Source organism: Schistocerca serialis, chromosome 6 (genome assembly GCF_023864345.2).
Source record: "Schistocerca serialis cubense isolate TAMUIC-IGC-003099 chromosome 6, iqSchSeri2.2, whole genome shotgun sequence".
In the NCBI taxonomy this organism is placed as follows: Eukaryota; Metazoa; Arthropoda; class Insecta; order Orthoptera; family Acrididae; genus Schistocerca; species Schistocerca serialis.
This window is the reverse complement of record NC_064643.1, coordinates 329,023,770-329,040,972: the sequence shown is the minus strand read 5'-3', so window position 1 is coordinate 329,040,972 and position 17,203 is coordinate 329,023,770. Positions and strand designations below refer to the sequence as shown.

The 17,203-nt window shown below is 41.9% G+C and overlaps 1 protein-coding gene across 1 annotated transcript in view; it reads left to right on the top strand.

Moving 5' to 3' along the window:
* LOC126484119 (protein artichoke-like) overlaps positions 1-17,203 on the top strand; it is a gene marked incomplete at its 5' end in the record, with an annotated part of 64,009 nt that overhangs the window by 25,880 nt on the left and 20,926 nt on the right. Inside the window, one exon of the mRNA XM_050107503.1 lies at positions 6,265-6,585. Coding sequence (XP_049963460.1) covers positions 6,265-6,585 — 321 coding nt within the window. The remainder of the gene's footprint in view (positions 1-6,264; positions 6,586-17,203) is intronic.

Sequence of the window (17,203 nt, the reverse complement as noted above, 5' to 3'; positions counted from 1 at the left end):
CACAGAGCTCGCACCTTTTTGCTTCTTTATTTATTTGATAATTTTAACACTGCTTGTATGACATCTACATCTACATTTATACTCCGCAAGCCAGCCAAAGGCGTGTGGCGTAGGGCACTTTACATGCCACTGTCGTTACCTCCCTTTTCTGTTCCAGTCGCGTATGGTTCGCGGGAAGAACGACTGTCTGAAAGCCTCCGTGCGCGCTCGAATCTCTCTAATTTTACATTCGTGATCTCCTCTGGAGGTATAAGTAGGGGGAAGCAATATATTCGATACCTCATCCAGAAACGCACCCTCTCAAAACCTGGACAGCAAGCTACTCTGCGATGCAGAGTGCCTCTCTTGCAGAGTCTGCCACTTGAGTTTCCTAAACATCTCCGTAACACTATCAAGCTTACCAAATAACCCTGTGACGAAGCGCGCTGCTCTTCTTTGGATCTTCTCTATCTCCTCCGTCAACCCGATCTGGTACGGATCCCACACTGATGAGCAATACTCAAGTATAGGTCGAACGAGTGGATGGGTGGAACTTTGAAATATGTATCTACGAGGGTCACTCCAAAAGAATTGCACACTATTTTTGTAAAAATACAGTTTTCATTCTGCATGTGTGAAAGTTTTACAGTGTGTAGATACATCCTTCCCACTTGTTTTCAAACTTAGTTCAACCTGTTCCCGTGAGTGGCGCCATCACAGCATGTCTGCAAGATGGCTGCTACACTTGACGTTCGTCAGAAGCAACGTGCTGCCGTAGAATTCCAGTGCTGTGAAAACGACACAGTGGGAAACATCCACAAGAGATTGAAAAAGGTGTGTGGAGATGCTGCTGTCGATCTCAGTACAGTTAGTCGGTGGGCAAGCAGTTTACACGATGAAAGCGGGCACGGCAATATTGAGGATTGTCCTCGCAGCGGCAGGCCTCGTACTGCACACACTCCAGGCAATGTGCAGAGAGTTGACGAATTGGTGACTGCTGACAGACGTGTCACAGTGAACGAATTGTCACGCTACACTGGGATAGGGGAAGGAAGTGCTTGCAGAATACTGAAAGTGTTGGCGTTAAAATGGGTTTGTGACAGGTGCGTTCCCAGAATGTTAACAGCAGCTCACAAAGGAAGAACAAAAACGGTATGCAGTGAACTTTTGGAACAGTACAAGAATGGTGGAGATGAATTTCTTGGAAGAATTGTGACAGGTGATGAAACATGGCTCCATCGTTTTTCACCAGGGACGAAGAGGCAATCAATGGAGTGGCATCATGCAAAATCACCCAAGCAAAAAAATTCGAAACCACACCTTCTGCTGGAAAAGTTATGGCTATGGTGCTTTTCGATTCCAAAGGACTCTTGCTTGTGGACATCATGCCAAGTGGAACCACCATGCATATGTGATGACACTGAAGAAACTTCAAGCTTGACTGAGTCGTGTTCGAACACATTGGCAAAAGCAGGATGTTTTGCTGTTTCACGACAACGCACAGCCACATGTTACTCAAAAAACCATCAAAGCGATCACAATACTCGGATGGACAACACTGAAACACCCGCCTTACAGTCCTGACCTGGCTCCATGTGACTATCATCTCTTTGGGAAACTGAAAGACTCTCTTCGTGGAACAAGGTTTGAAGATGATGACTCCATTGTGCATGCTGCATGCTCCAACAGGTTGCTCCAAAATATTACCGTGCGAGTATACAGGGGCTAGTTCCAAGATGGCGCAAGGTAGTTGAGATGGATGGAAATTATATGGAGAAATGAAAATATTGTTGCTAAAGGATGTATCTACACACTGTAATACTTTCAAACATGTAGAATAAAAGATGGATTTTTAAAAAAATAGTGTGCATTTCTTTTGGCGTGACCCTCGTAATTTGTATCAGCTGTAAATAAATATTTAATGGTGAATGATGCAACCAACCACAGATACTGTCTAAATGTTTTATTGTAGCGCCATAACCGATTTCTGGCTACCATGCCCATCTTCAGATGGCTAATATTTTTAGTTACAGAGATGTCATGACCAACAGCATGTCGTCTGCTCCCTAACTGCCCACATTTATTTGAGTATTTAGTGTTATTTTATAAGTTGGTTTATTAATAAAAATTTACTTAAGTGCTTACAATCGCTTATGCATTATGCAAAATAGTTATTTTCAATTACATCAGTTCCAATAGATGGTGATTTGTTTTGTTCTGGTTCATGCAGTTCAAGGTTGATGTATATACTATTAAACAGAAAATATACGTTCACACCTGCAGCTCACCGTAATACATTTTAAATTAGAAGCTGGAGCTTGCATTTTCTAGATAATTTCCTTGGCTCTTCACAGAAATCAAACACAAATTGGATCCCCAACAGTCATGCCACTGCAATTTAAGCTGTTAGCATATAAAAGTATAAATATAGTCCGCCTCCATAGCATAACAGTAGCGTTACTGTCTACCACACAAGGGGCCCAGGTTCGATTCCCAGCAGGCGACTGGGTGTTGTATGTCCTTTATCATCATTTTCATCATCATTGACTCACAAGTCGCTGATGTGGCGTCAACTAAAGAGGACTTGCAATACAGCAGCTGAACTTCCCCACATGGGGCCTCCCAGCCAACAATGCCATATGACCATTTCATTTGTATAAATATAAATTAACATGATGAACCAAAGCCAACAGTACAGCCATAGTGGTAACACCAGTACCTGTCAGATCACCAAAGTTAAGCACTGTCATGCTGGGCTAGCACTTCGATGCGTGACCACCCAGCCTGCCAAGCACTGTTGGTAAGCAGGGTACACTCAGCCCTTGTGAGGCAAACTGAGGAGCTACTTCATTGAGAAGTGGTGGCTCCAGTCTCGTAAACTGGCATATGGCTGGGAGAGCAGTATGCTGACCACATGTCCTTCCATATATGCATCCAGTGATGCCTGCAAGCTGAGGATGACACAGTGGCCCGGTGGTACCATTGGGCCTTAGTGGCCTGTTTGGTCAGAGTTTAGTTTAGTATGATGAACTAAGGTTTTCTCATCCCACCCTCCAACTTTTTAATTTTGTATTTCCTGCAGGTAACTTATAAATTGTAATTATATTCAAATATCTGTACATATATTCCCTGCTGTGTCGGAGATTTTGTCTGCTCAGGGAATGGGTGTTGTATTGTCCTAATCATCATCATTTCATCCCCATCGACGCGCAAGTCGCCGAAGTGGCGTCAAATCGAAAGACTTGCACCTGGCGAATGGTCTACCCGACAGGAGACCCTAGTCACACGACATTCATTCATAGTATGCATTCAGTTGTCTTCGAAGTATTTCATCAAAAATTTCCCCTCACAGTAATAAAATAATTGTCCTAATGTCTTTTATCAATAAGTTTACTCTTAGAGCACAAATATTGTTCTGTTATTAACATGCTGCATTCTTGACATCCCACACACAACCTTTGTTTTGTTTATATATTTCGTCAATATGAAATGAGTGATATGCTTGTATCTTTGCTTACTGGTAATATATCCACTGTAAATAAAAAAATCAAGTGTGTAGCACATGTGTGATGCTCAACATTGGCATTAAAAGTATTATGAAGTGTGCCACAGTAATTTATGTACAATATATGTACTGTATGGAATCAACAACATATATATCAATTAGCCATCTGAAGATAGGCATCACAACCTGAAACTGGTTACAGCACTAAAATAAAACATTTAAAAAGTTCTTGTGGCTGGTAGCGTCATTCACCGACTATCATTAACAGCCATGGAGTTCACAGGATCTAACACAGATGAAATAACCAAGAAATATTTGCCACTATTTAAGTTACAACCCTCATACAAGCAAACAAATGCATACGACCTCCATGATGGTGTCTTACATGTATGCATTTTGTATCAGTTGTAAATAAATATTTGCCACTATTAAAGTTTTACTGTCCTCCAAAGTATCAGCAGCTTTGTATATAACCCACTGCAGCGATTTGGAACTTGTAGGATACCATTAGCAGTGCCTGTTATGTTGATACATGGTGCAATCTATTGCCTGACGAATCTATATAACAATTCTAAATTGAATGCCATAAAATGCTTGCTTCATCTTATCAATAAGTTGAAGACACAGAGGCTTAATTCAGGATATTATGGGAGATGGTACAGCACTTCCTAGATTTATTGACCCAACAAGTTAGTCACATCTTCCTTTGTATGAGCCAACCATTTTTTCCCAAAAGAAAATGTGTTTGATTCTTTCTTAATCCTGGTCCCATGTAGTGTTTCAACAATGAACAGTAATACAGTACACTGATGGTTTGCTATTTAAGAATGGTATGTGTTAGAATAATGTCATCACAGTCATCCATGGGAATCACCACAAATTTCACATTGCTGGGGTTCTGAGGAACTTCCGATCATCATGGTTGCCCTTAATATGACATTGGTGCATCAGGTGTGCCTCATAAAATTTTGCACATATATTGTTCAATGTAATGAAAGCTTTGATCATAGCAACCCAAGTGAATAAGAGCTCTGAGCTATTGTAGTAATTTCTGCATTTCCATCAAATAAACCAGAATGCATCATGATACCATTTTTCTCTATCGCGGAATGTGAAGCACTGTCACATGCAACTAATCCTGTCTCTCAGGCCATATCACAAATCGTTTGATGTCAATCACTGTATCATAAAATGGTAAGAGCAGACACTTCTTCTTCATTAACACAAGGACGACCTGGCCAACGAATCCCTGCTGCATTTTGACATCCTTCATTGAAAGCTTTTATCCAACTTGACATTGTTCTGAAAGACAATGCAGATTCTGTGAATGTCTCTAGAGGACCTTGATGACACTGTCATACTGCAAGTCCTCTAGCACGTATAATTTTTATATCACTTGATTGTTCTTGTTTCGAAAACGTCATGACAGCACCACATTATGCCATCTGCTTCTTGAGGGTCTGTTCTTCTCATAACTGCACTTGTTCATGAGGTGGGAAGGTAGCGACTATTTGTGCTGAGGTAAGATAGGAGTTATCTAAGTCACGTGTGGTGCACCTCTGTGGCAGTATTACCACTATTAAAGTTCCAGTCTTCATAATAACTCGCCTTAAGTGCAATATGTAAAGTTTTGTTCAGCAATGATTGAGAATAAGTGGAAGGGTTAGTCTCAAGCACGAATATTCCCTTGTGCCAGAAGGTCACCCACCCTTTCTTATGGGTTTTTGCTACAGAAAAGTTGTTATTCTGGCAGTAACTGCAACTTACAAACGGACCCCAGTCATCAGCATGTCCAAATATCTGTGGTGTGGGTTTGGCCGTATCAGCTACATAAAATCTGAATAACAGGGGAGCCAGAACAGATGGCTGTGGGAGACCATTGTTCTGCATCATTTGAGTGCACGATCTGTTACCAATGGTCACTTGGAAGCATCTATTAGAAATCATGGCACTGACCAGGTTGGTTGTAGTATTGCAGAGAAACACTTTTACTAGTTTTAATATTAAACCCCATCTTCAAACAGCATAATTTGCATCTTCAACTTTTATAGTCCTGTCTTCCTCAGTTGCATGTAATATTACGGTATATTAATAATTTTTACTTATGGACCGTCTGACAGCAACTGAATAAAACACAATTTTAGTGCTATTGCGTTTCGCCTTTATTTTCTGCAAGGCATCATCAGTGGCCTGGAATAATTTGCAGTATAATTTGCTGCTGTAATGTCGGTAGACACAGTTGATGTTGTCCATTGTTTTTGGTAGTCTGCTCCTATGAATGTTGTTAGTCAGAGAACTTGATCTGAGCAGCTTTGATGAGGGCAAAATCCTAGCTACTCAAATGGGATGTTATAGATTAATCACCCAGAAGTTTGTAATTGATACTGAGCAGTGAAATTTATCTACATTTTTGTGGGGAATCGTTTGTTTTCCCTCGTTTAAAGAAGAAACTTGCTAACAGAATAAAACTGATTGCTAGACTGAAGCTTCAACCTGTACTTTTTGCCAACATCTCACTCCATTCCATTCATATGCAGAAAGACAGTCAGCTGACAGTTCATGCACAATCTCAGTGTTGTCATGACACGATAGTTTATGCCCTGGGCTATCAGTTGATGAGGTGCTGGGTGCACCACAGCTGCTGCAGATACTGGAAACTCACTTTGACGCACTGGAGGATGTGGTGCTGGAGGTGCACCTGCCGTAGTGTCTGGTACTGATGCACAGCCGTATTGTGCCCGTGTCACTGGTCATTTACACCTAGTGCTTTGTCTCGGCAGGGCTGGAGTCGCTGCGAACGCTGTCGCTGGAGCACAACCATATCGACGTTCTGGAGGACGAGGCGCTGGGCGCACCGCAGCTGCAGCAGCTGGTGCTGGCGCACAACCGCATCGTGGCCGTGTCGGGCGCGTCACTTGCGCGGCTGGGCGCGCTCACGCACCTCGACCTGGCGCACAACTTCCTGCGCGCACTCGCCGCAGACCTGGTCGCGCCACTCTCCGCGCTCCGAGAGCTGCGGCTCGACGACAACGACATCTCGATGGTGGCTGGCGCCGCTCTCGAGCGCGCCGCACCGCTCCTCAACCGCCTCACACTCACCGGTATGTTAAAATGTATCACGTCTACAAAGCTAATAGTCAGCTTGACTCAGGAAAAAGATATAGGTTTCCAGGTGATTTTCTGTGGAGAAATGCTGGCTAACTGAAACACTTATTCTGAAATGCACTTACACTGATTAGCCAGAACATTATGATCATCTTCCCAATAGCCTTTGGCACAGACAACAGTGGCGACACATCGTGGCTTAGAAGCAATGAGGCCTTGAGGCGTTGGAGGGAGTTGGGACCACCTCTGCCCACACAAGTCACCTAATTCCCGTACATTCAATCCCATCCTAGATGCATTTGATCGGGTTCAAATCTGATCAATTGGAATTCACCACTGTGTTCCTCAAACCACCCCATCACACTCCTGGCCTTGTGGCATGGCACATTATCTTGTTGAAAAATGCCATGGCCATCAGGAAATGTGATCGTCATGAAGAGTATATGTGGTCTCCAACTAGTGTATGGCGCTCCTTAGCTGTCACGCTGCCTTCCACAAGCTCCATGGGACCCATGGATGCTCAAGTGAATATTCCCAAGAGCATAATGGTGCCGCTGCCAGTTGGTCTCCATCCTCCAGTGCAGGCATCAAGGAGCTGTTCCACTGGAACACGACAGATTCACACCCTCCCATCAGCACGATGAAGAATGTGTAGGGATTCATTAGGTCATGCAATGCTCTGCCACCACGCCAATGTCCAACACTGATGGTCACATGCCCATTTCAGTTGTTGTTGCTGATGTCATGGCTTTAACATTGCCACATGCATATGTTGTCGGTTGCGAAGGCCCATTGCTAGGTGTGTTCAGTGCACTGTGTGCACTCTGCCCAGCATTATTGTCTCAGGTTGGTTCCATCACTGTTCAGCACATTACCTGTTTCACCAGTCTGTGGAGCCTATGACATCCAACATCTGAAATGTTGTGTGGCCACTGAACTCCACAACATCTGGACGTGGTTTCACCTTGGTTTCATCTTGGTTTCATCACATGTTGAAGACACACACTGCAGCAATCCTCAAACACCCAACAAGTCATGCAGTTTGTGAAATGCCCGTGCTGAGCCTCCAGGCCATCAAAATCTGTCCTTGGTCAAACTCAGATAGATTATGCACCTTCCTCTTTCTATGCACGGACAGCATGCTCACTGTTACTACATGATCCATGTGTCTGTCTGACTAGCAGTCATTCCTCACCAGGTCGTGCTGCCATCACCTGAAGGAGTTTATATTGGTAGTAGGTTGGTGCTCATAATGTTCTGGCTTGTCAGTGTATTTTGCATCTCAGTCGATCTGCTGCTGCCACTGCCAATGCCTATGAACACTGCTAGCCTCTAAAATTGCAAGAATAGTAAATAACGAAAATTTATTTACTGGACATACACTGTGTGGTAGGAAGAATACAGGATGTAATTTGCAGGTACACAGGGTGCAATATTTGACACACAGAGCTATGGGTGGCTGAATATCGAGTTTAACTCTACTCAGATGACATATAAAAGTATGGAAAGTCATTCCATGGTGCTTTTTCTCTTTCTCAGCATCCATTGACCCAAGTGGTTAGTGACTGGCGGTATGCACTCTCTCTCAGCAAACCATGGTTTGATGTTTTCAGTGGTGAGAGATTTGGAGAACCTGCTGGCCAGGGCAACAGTCAAACCATCTTCTTATTGAGATCAACCTAGATAGCAAGGGCAACATGTGGTTTGTGTTATCTTGTTGAAAGATAACGTCACAGAGAACTCAAAGATAGAGCACAACCTCAGGCCTTAGCACATCAGAAATGTCACATTCGTTGTCCAAGTTTCTGGCTATGTGAACATTATGTGATTGTGCCATGCACCAAGTGGTAGTCCAGATCATCACGCTAGGTGCTAGGGCCGTGGACCTGTGTGACAATGACGAGTGCAATCTTGAAACTTTTATTTCCTCAAGAGCCTACACACACATGTCCATAGTGATGCAGTGCACAGAACTGAGATCTGAAAAGACGATGTTTTGTCATTTCTGTGTCCAGTGTTGTCATTAAGTGCACCACTGTCGTTGGATCTCTCCCTTCGCCAACTTCAAGGGAAGCTGTGAGAGTGGTCACCATACTGACAGTCCATGGTTCCTTAGTTATCATATAATTTTCCATGTGGATGTTTGTACTGCCCATTTCCTGACTCAATTTACATGGCTATAAAATTCTGTACAACCAAGCAAACAACATGTTTGCCTCTAAGGTGTTAGTCACAAGAGGCCATTGATATCTTGCATGGCCATCCTGAACCCACCACTGCCACATTCAAGAGACATTTGTGGGTCCCAACCTAACATGAGCACGAATATTGTAGAGTGATAAACCGTAGTCTTGATAGGCCATTATCCTATCGTTGGCGAATTATGACATGTGCTTGTAGAAATTTCTCCACCTTGCACGAAACATAACACATTTACGTTATAAACAGTCAAATCCAAATGCGATTTTTATATGATAAACCCACTGTGTGATCGTCTATCTTCACATAGAAAATATGTATGATGTTACTACCACCTAATTCGTGGGTTTGTGCTGAAATGCTAATCATTTGCATGTGCACGCATGTAGAACAGTATATGGTAGTTCGACAATTGTTGCATGCTACCTTCACGGTACTGTAGTTTTAATGACCAGCAATGTAAAAAATAAAAGAAGCCAGAAGACCATAAATGGCAATCAGTGAAACACACAAGGCTGACAGGGTAGTCACCCCTTACAGGCATTCTCGTTCAGTCATTCATTCATTGTGTTTTGTAGATTCGTTGAGAAGGAGAAAACCTTCTGCAATTTGCAAAGAGTCACAGTGTATATAAAAAACACAACTTAATCTGCGTACTGTATTAGCAATATACTATCAATATACCTGTTAACAATGGTCATACTTATGTTGGTTAAATTTAATGTAGTAAATTAGAAAGAAAGCTGCTGTTCTGTAGAAATCTCCTGTCTTCTCACCTATACTAAGTAACTGCTGATATGCCTGCTATTGGTGGCTTAATGTTTACTCGATTACCAAGCGCTTTAGAAGAAAATATTTTCTAACATTTGTGAACAGTGAGTTCTATTTGCGATAAATTCGTACTTGTCTTGCAGCATTATGACAATACTGCTACTAGCCAGGTAGCTGACACAACTTTTCGATTCCTCAGTATAGAAGTTCAGCTAACTTATAGAACGAATGTCTAATTATATGCTTGTAATTTCCTTTGGGGTTGGTAGGTACTGTTAATTTTCTGCTTCCTGTTAGATGGAAGCATCTTGAATATCTTCCCATCAGAGTACATAACTCCATTCTGGATAAGATGAATATCCAGGGTTAGTTTTTTTTTTTTTTGGGAGGGGGAGGAGAGTGGGGAGTGGGCGATGCAGTTTGTTATAGTTTCTCTTCCTCTCCTCACCCCCCAAAAATCAGACTTACCACCAACGCTCCTTTTAACTTTGGATAAATGTCTACAGCTATAAAAATAATAACAATAAAGTATATAATAGTTTTAATGGAGGAAAGTCCCCAAAACCAGACCTCCGTTTTGCTTCTTTATTTTAAAATAGTAAAAAAATATGTTCTGACACCTTGTAACATTTATTTTATAATGTTATTCCCGATTTATAATCTACTGTTGCTAAATATAATTATAAGTTATTGTAAAAAACATTTTCAAGAACCTTACACATAGCGAGTTTGAAAGATAGTTGCCAAAATCGGATCCTTGTATAATTAATTTAAATAATAATAAAGAGAATCATAAAATGGTATTAAACCAGAGAAGACACAATCTAGTTTCGAGGTACAATGTAACATCTTCCAGAAGGTTCGAGTATTCGTCTGTAGTTTTCTTTTTCCTGAACTGTAGAGTCCTGTTGTACGAAGCCCCTGTAGGCTTCCTTTTAACAGTGTTCTTTTGTGGCATTTAAGAAAAATACTAACCCACTTTTTGCAAGCAATTTCGATTTTGAAAAGGTGTACAGTATTATTTCTTTTTGCCTGTTGTACGGCCATTCTTCACAAGTCATTACAAGTAAGCCCAAGAAAGGAGCACCCGTAGCACGTTAGTAGTAAACCATCTCTTCTTCAAGATCCTTACCCAAAATTTTAGGTCTGCGTCATGTTTTTGTACTTTTTGCACTTCATTTCGGACATTTTCCGACAAAATAGGAGTGTGTACTAATACAGGCAGACTTTAAACACGGAAAAGTATGGGGTCCAGTTCCAAACATCTAAATGAAACGATTTAATAACAAACATTAACCTTACTATTTGAGTATATATATATTATTATGTGCGATTGGACCCATACGGATCACGCAAAGCTTTTCCGATTCAATTTTTTAATTCTCCAAACTTCTCTCATTCTTTCCCCATGAATTCTCTTTCTTTCCTCTGTCCATTTTGTCCCCTGTCTCTTGCAAACTTCATTCTCGGGTTGTACTTTCCAACTATTGATTTTTTGCCTGTATACATTTCTGTTTATAACTTCTGAAGAATTTATTTGTGCATTTGCTAGATCTGTTTTGGTTTCTTGTATCCAGGGTATGGTTTTCAATTTTTCAATGTATATTAAAATTTTGTGGGAGAGTCTGGGTGTTGGGGAGTCTGTGGATATGACCGTAAAATTTTAGTCTTCTTTTCCAGATGTCTGCGGCGAGGTTAGATAATTTTTCTGTAGTTTTCCGAGACTGTAACCTGTATCCATCTTCCGTTCTTTTTGGGCCAAGAATCTTTCTGATAATTTTGCGTTCCTCTTTCAGGATGCCTTCCAGGTCGCCTTTTCTATGGAGTGTGAGTGTTTCGCTGGCATATAGTGCTTCGGGCTTGATTACTGTATTGTAGTGTCGTATTTTTGAGTGAATGGAGAGACACTTTTTATTGTAGATGTTGTGGGTTTTCCAGTATGCTCTTTTCAGTTTTTGCAGTCGAACTTTTTGTGCAGTTTTCTCTCCCCCTGTGGGTTCTAGGACCTCGCCTAAGTATTTAAAGAATGGAACTCTCTCAATTTGTCCATATTTTGTAGTCAGTTTTTGAGTTCCAAATTTTGAGCAGATGAATTTGGTTTTTTGGAAGGAAATTTGTAGCCCAACTTTTTCGGCGCATTCTTTGAGAATGTCTATCTGTTTAATTGCTGTGGTCTCGTTTTCTGCTAGAATGGCCACGTCATCTGCAAGTGCCAAGCATGAAATTTTAATACCATCTTTAGATCTTCCTAGTTGTATAGGCTTCCAGTAATTTTGATTCTTCAGTTCTTTTTCCCATTCTCGGATGACTTTGTCTAAGACAAGGTTGAAGAGGAGTGGAGACAAGCCGTCACCTTGTCTGACGCCGGTTTTGATCAGGAAGGGCTCTGATATTTCACCCAGGAATTTTATCTTAGAGGTTGTGTTTGTGAGCGTTTCTTTGATAAGGTTTAGGGTTTTCGGATCGAGTCCTAGCTCCTCAAGGATAATAAAGAGAGATTGCCTATCGATTGAATCATAAGCCTTTGCGAAATCAACAAAGGAACAAATGATCGGACTGTTTCTGACTGCTTTGTATTTTAGTGTTGTCTTCAAATTGAAAATTTGTTCTGCACAGGATCGGTGAGGGCGAAAGCCAGCTTGGTATATATATATATATATACACATATATATATATATATATATATATATATATATATATATATATATATATATATATATATTCAAAGCCTTGCCCATCAATGTATAGGAGAAATAATTAAATATGAACAAGAGTGTAAAAACTTTTTCCTCTGTCAAAACATGCAGTAGTGAATTAATAAACAACGAATGAAGCAGGTGACTTGTGCGCTCCCCTATAGAGTGTTAGAGGTGTAAATCACTTTTATACTTGACTCCACAAGCGTTCAGGAGAATGCAGAGCCAGGAGAGCTCGGGGTTCACTTCAGAGGGGGAGGGGCTGTAGATGGTGGAGCATTTCCCTCCATTGTAATAATTTGTTTGTGTCAGTGCTTGTAACATTGTTTTACCCTAACTTCCAAGAAATTCCAGTTCATAGAATCACAGCAACTGAAAAGCATTCGTCCAAAAATTCTGGAGTATCATGCAATTTATTTAAGAACTATAACAGGTGCAAACTCTCACAACTTCAACAAAATCAAAACCTACACAACATAAAATCAAAGTTTGCATTCACTATTAACAGTATTTCACTTATAAGTGAACATACGAGGGTTGGAACTTTAATAGTGGCAATTATTTATTTACAGCTCGTACACAATAGATACGTGTTTCGAAGTTTTACTGACCTTCAAAGTAGCCACCAGCATTGTGTATAACCCGTTGCTAGCGATGTGGAAGTTGTAAGATACTCTTAGCAGTGACAGTTGTGTTGACAGCTCGAGCGGCGCGGTCTATTGCCCGACGAATTTGTAGCAGTTCTGAAGCGAATTCCGTGAAGTATTTCCCTCAGTTTAGAAATCGAGTTGAACTGACGAGGGCTTAAGTCAGGGGAGTGCAGCCCTATCAGTCAAGCAAATCAGTAACAGCTTGCACTGTACGTGCTTGAGCACTCGCCTGCAAAATGATGGTCAGGTCCTGCAGAAAGTGTCATCACTTCTGTCTCTATGTTGTTCATTTTTGGAACACAACCCACGACCAGCTTATAGATAGAAGTGATGACACATTTTGCAGGACCTGACCATCATTTTGCAGGACAATGCTCAAGCACGTACAGTGCAAGCTGTTAATGATTTGTTTGACTGATAGGGCTGCTAAGTGCTATACCACCTACTGTATAGTGCGATTTAAGCCCTCGTGAGTTCAACTCGATTTCTAAACTGAAGGACACACTCCACGGCATTTGCTTCAGAACTGCTACAAATTCGTCGGGCAATAGACCACGCCGCTCGAACTGTCAACACAACTCGCACTGCTAAGAGTATCCTACAACTTCCACATCGCTGGCAACTGGTTATACACAATGCTGGTGGCTACTTTGAAGGCCAGTAAAACTTTGAAACACGTATCTATTGTGTACGAGCTGTAAATAAATGGTTGTCACTATTAAAGTTCCAACCCTCGTACACTGCGCAACAGAATTGAAGGATCAGTTTTTCGAAACTTCATAATTACCTCCCATTGTGACGCGTAAGTCTGAAATTTCGTTCAAAGGTGCCTACACCCTTCCTCTGTAATAGTGCAAAAGCATGGCGGCCTGCGACGCTGCCCTCTCGACGACGCTGTCAACAGCAAGGTGTCGGCACATACGAAAAAAAGACCAGAGCTCATTCGATTGTAAAGTGAGTTAATGATACCACATTGGCACCAAATTTCACTGCACACGATGGGAAGGTCGTCACAGCCCCTCTTACCCACATGTCACTCCCTTCTTTTGACGCCTCTGCCGTGGAGGCCAAAACCGTGGCGCCCAGGATTGGAATCACACGGAATTCTTCCGAGTGGCCAAGGAAAAGATTTCAGACACACCGCTGCTCAGAAAACGACACGAGAGGGTCCCAGAGGGTGGCATAAAAGGTGTCAATAAAACCTCCCGTTCCCTTGGGGTGTTGTTTCCCACACATTTCAATGTCGAAAACGACAGTTCACAGTACGATGCCCAACAGGATGGCATTCTTGAGAATCTTTGACGCTGAGCAATTCAACCATTCTCGACAGACATCATGAGGCTGCAATCCCAATGAACGAGATCTAATCCCTTTGGAGCGTAGTGCGACTGCAATTTTTGCTCTGGTATACAGAATGCAACGGCTAGGGATCGTTCAAAACCATTCGACGAAATTTGTACGTGATCAGAAGCAGCAAAGAGTGTCTCTTCTTTTTGAGCCCTCCTGTGGTGTGATCACAGAGGGATGCAACATTGACATGTGCGTGAACAAAACAGGAAAATGTCCATCTAATAACTTCCAGTTCACCAACACCTTTGGTGTCATCCACGCATCTTTGTTGAACACATTAAAAATGTATCTGTCAGGGACTTCGACACCCTTTCAGCTGAGTGGTGCCTCACAGCTGCTTTAGCGCCTGAGGGCAGGCAACTGCATCTAATGGATGTCGAAGAGGTTGCCTACCCTCAGGCGCTAAAGCAGCCACAAAGCAACGCTGACAGGGTGTCGAAGCCTCTGACGGGTACATGTTAAACATGCTCAACAAAGGTGTGTGCGTGGCATCAAGTGTGTTGGCGAACTGAAATGTCTTAGAGGACCCTTTGCCATTTTATTCACACATGTCAATGTTTGCTGCGGTCGCAGGTTCGAATCCTGCCTCGGGCGTGGATATGTGTGATGTCCTTAGGTTAGTTAGGTTTAAGCAGTTCTAAGTCTAGGGGACCGATGACCTCAGATGTTAAGTCCCATAGTTCTTAGAGCCATTTTAACCATGTCAATGTTGCATCCCTCCATGTCACACCACAAGAGGCCATGAAACAAGAGCACTGAAAAAGAATAAATAGATTTGCTGCTTCAGATCATTTCAAATCTCGTCGAATTATTTTCAACGGTCCCTATTAGTTCCACCCTGCGCACCAGACCAAAAATTAAGATCGTACTGCAGTCCAAAGGGATGAGTTTACATTGAGTGGGGCTGCTAGGCCACGAAGTCCTTAGAGAAGGGTCGAAGCGCCAGGGAGGTGTCAGTTTATCAAATATTGTCAAGAACGCTTGCCTGTTGCTCTTCGCACTGCAAACTGTCATTTTCGACCGTGAAATGTGTGGGAATCAACGTCCAAAGGAAAAAGGTGCCTTCCTTGACACCCTTTAAGCCATTTCCTGAGGCCTTTTCGTGTCAATTCCAAGTGGCAGTTTATCTAAATGTGATTTCAAGGCTGCGTGTCACGGTTCTAACCTCCATCGCAGAGGCGTCAAAAGAAGGGGTGAAATCTGGGTAACAGGGCGTGTAACGACCTTCCCATGGTGTGACACGTCCACAGTAACGTTGGGCAGAATTGTGATGACATTTGGTGCAAATGTGACATCATTAACTAATTTAGACGTCGAAAATGCATCATGTAATTCAGTAGAACACGAAGAAGTTGTGACTGAATGCGTTTTTATTCATACTTCCTGTGTATTCTACATTGCTGGTCACTCTCAGTTTATACCCCTGGCCCTGGGCCACATCATGCAGGACCAGAGACACAGTGGAATATTCTGTTGGCGACATACAACAGCGTGACTGCAGCTTGCTGTAGTTTGCAATGTTGAAGACATATTTCTTAAAATTCGTTTTGAATTGGTGGTTGGTTGGATGGAAGTTTGCTCAATATCGCGTATCCCAGGAGGAATGGCCAATATTCAGGGACATGACAGGAATGATTATTTGAAGTTAAAAACTCTTCATGGACACCTACCCTTTTCCAGATGAACACATTTAATGTACATTATTGCTTATTTTCTGTATTGTTTATTTTCTGTATTATTCAATATGCACCTGTGTTATTCTAATTACGATGCATAGTTCCTTTGTACATGCATGCATGCAGCCACTGTGGCGACTACAGCCGTTATGAAATACATTAAATGAATTTGCAGGTGCGAATAAGGACAACCATCAGCTGTAAAATGGAATGACGTCAATGAAAATTTGTGCCTGACCGGGACACATATCCGGATTTCCCACTTATCGCGACCGGCCGCCCCGCCATTTGGCTATCCATGCACGACTCACGGCCAGACCCAAACTTCCATATGTCGTCAACCGTGCGTCTACAGCATCTGACCTGAATGGGAATACACATAATGGATGTACGAGTACGGGTTACAGACGCTAGTGATAAGCGGGAAATCCGGGTTCGTTTCCCAGTCCAGCACAAATTTTCACTGTATTCATTCCGTTCTACAACTGATGGTTGTCGTTATTCGCAGCTGCGAATTTATTTAATGTATTCAGTACGTTGCATTGTTTACAACATACGCAGTAGTGTAGAGGAAGTCTAGTCGAACAGTTTGATACGGATACTTGTGGTCTATAAAGTTGGGAAAGTACTCAAGTTGGCCTACAAGGACTAGATAAACTATAGTGCATGTGCATTGCACTCTCGTTGTTCAAACTATTAGTCCTAGAGTAAAAATGAATATGACCGTCTATGTGGGAAATTTAATGCACTTGAATATTGTACTGCAGCCCGTTTTCGCTATAGCCCATAATTTTCGCGTTATTCCAGAAAAATCTACGGATGTGACGTTAACCTTCCGTTAGTCGCACACGCCTCGCGTGTGTTCTAGCAGTCGTAAGTCTTTAGTCCGTATCATTTATTTGTTGATTTTAAAATGGAGAAGAGTTTATTATTTACATAAAAGTTGTTGTTTCCTACTTTATCCGTGGGTTTAAAAAGGCATAAACTTTTTTAGTGGTAAAAAGTGATTAACACTTTCAGACTCTCTGACTACAATTGTGTATCTTAACTTTTATTGTCTCTTAGTTGCAATAGAAATATTTTTCCCTAGTGGAAACGTCATGTACACATGTGTGAATGTTCAGTCTTTTTATCATGTACAAGTGCTGCCAAAATAACAAGAAGTTAATGTAGCAGTGTACAGCAGCTTGTGACTGCCAGAATACACAGAAGTGATTAGTTAGTTACAGTCCACTGTGTAAATGAATATTATCATTGTTATTTTACATGGTA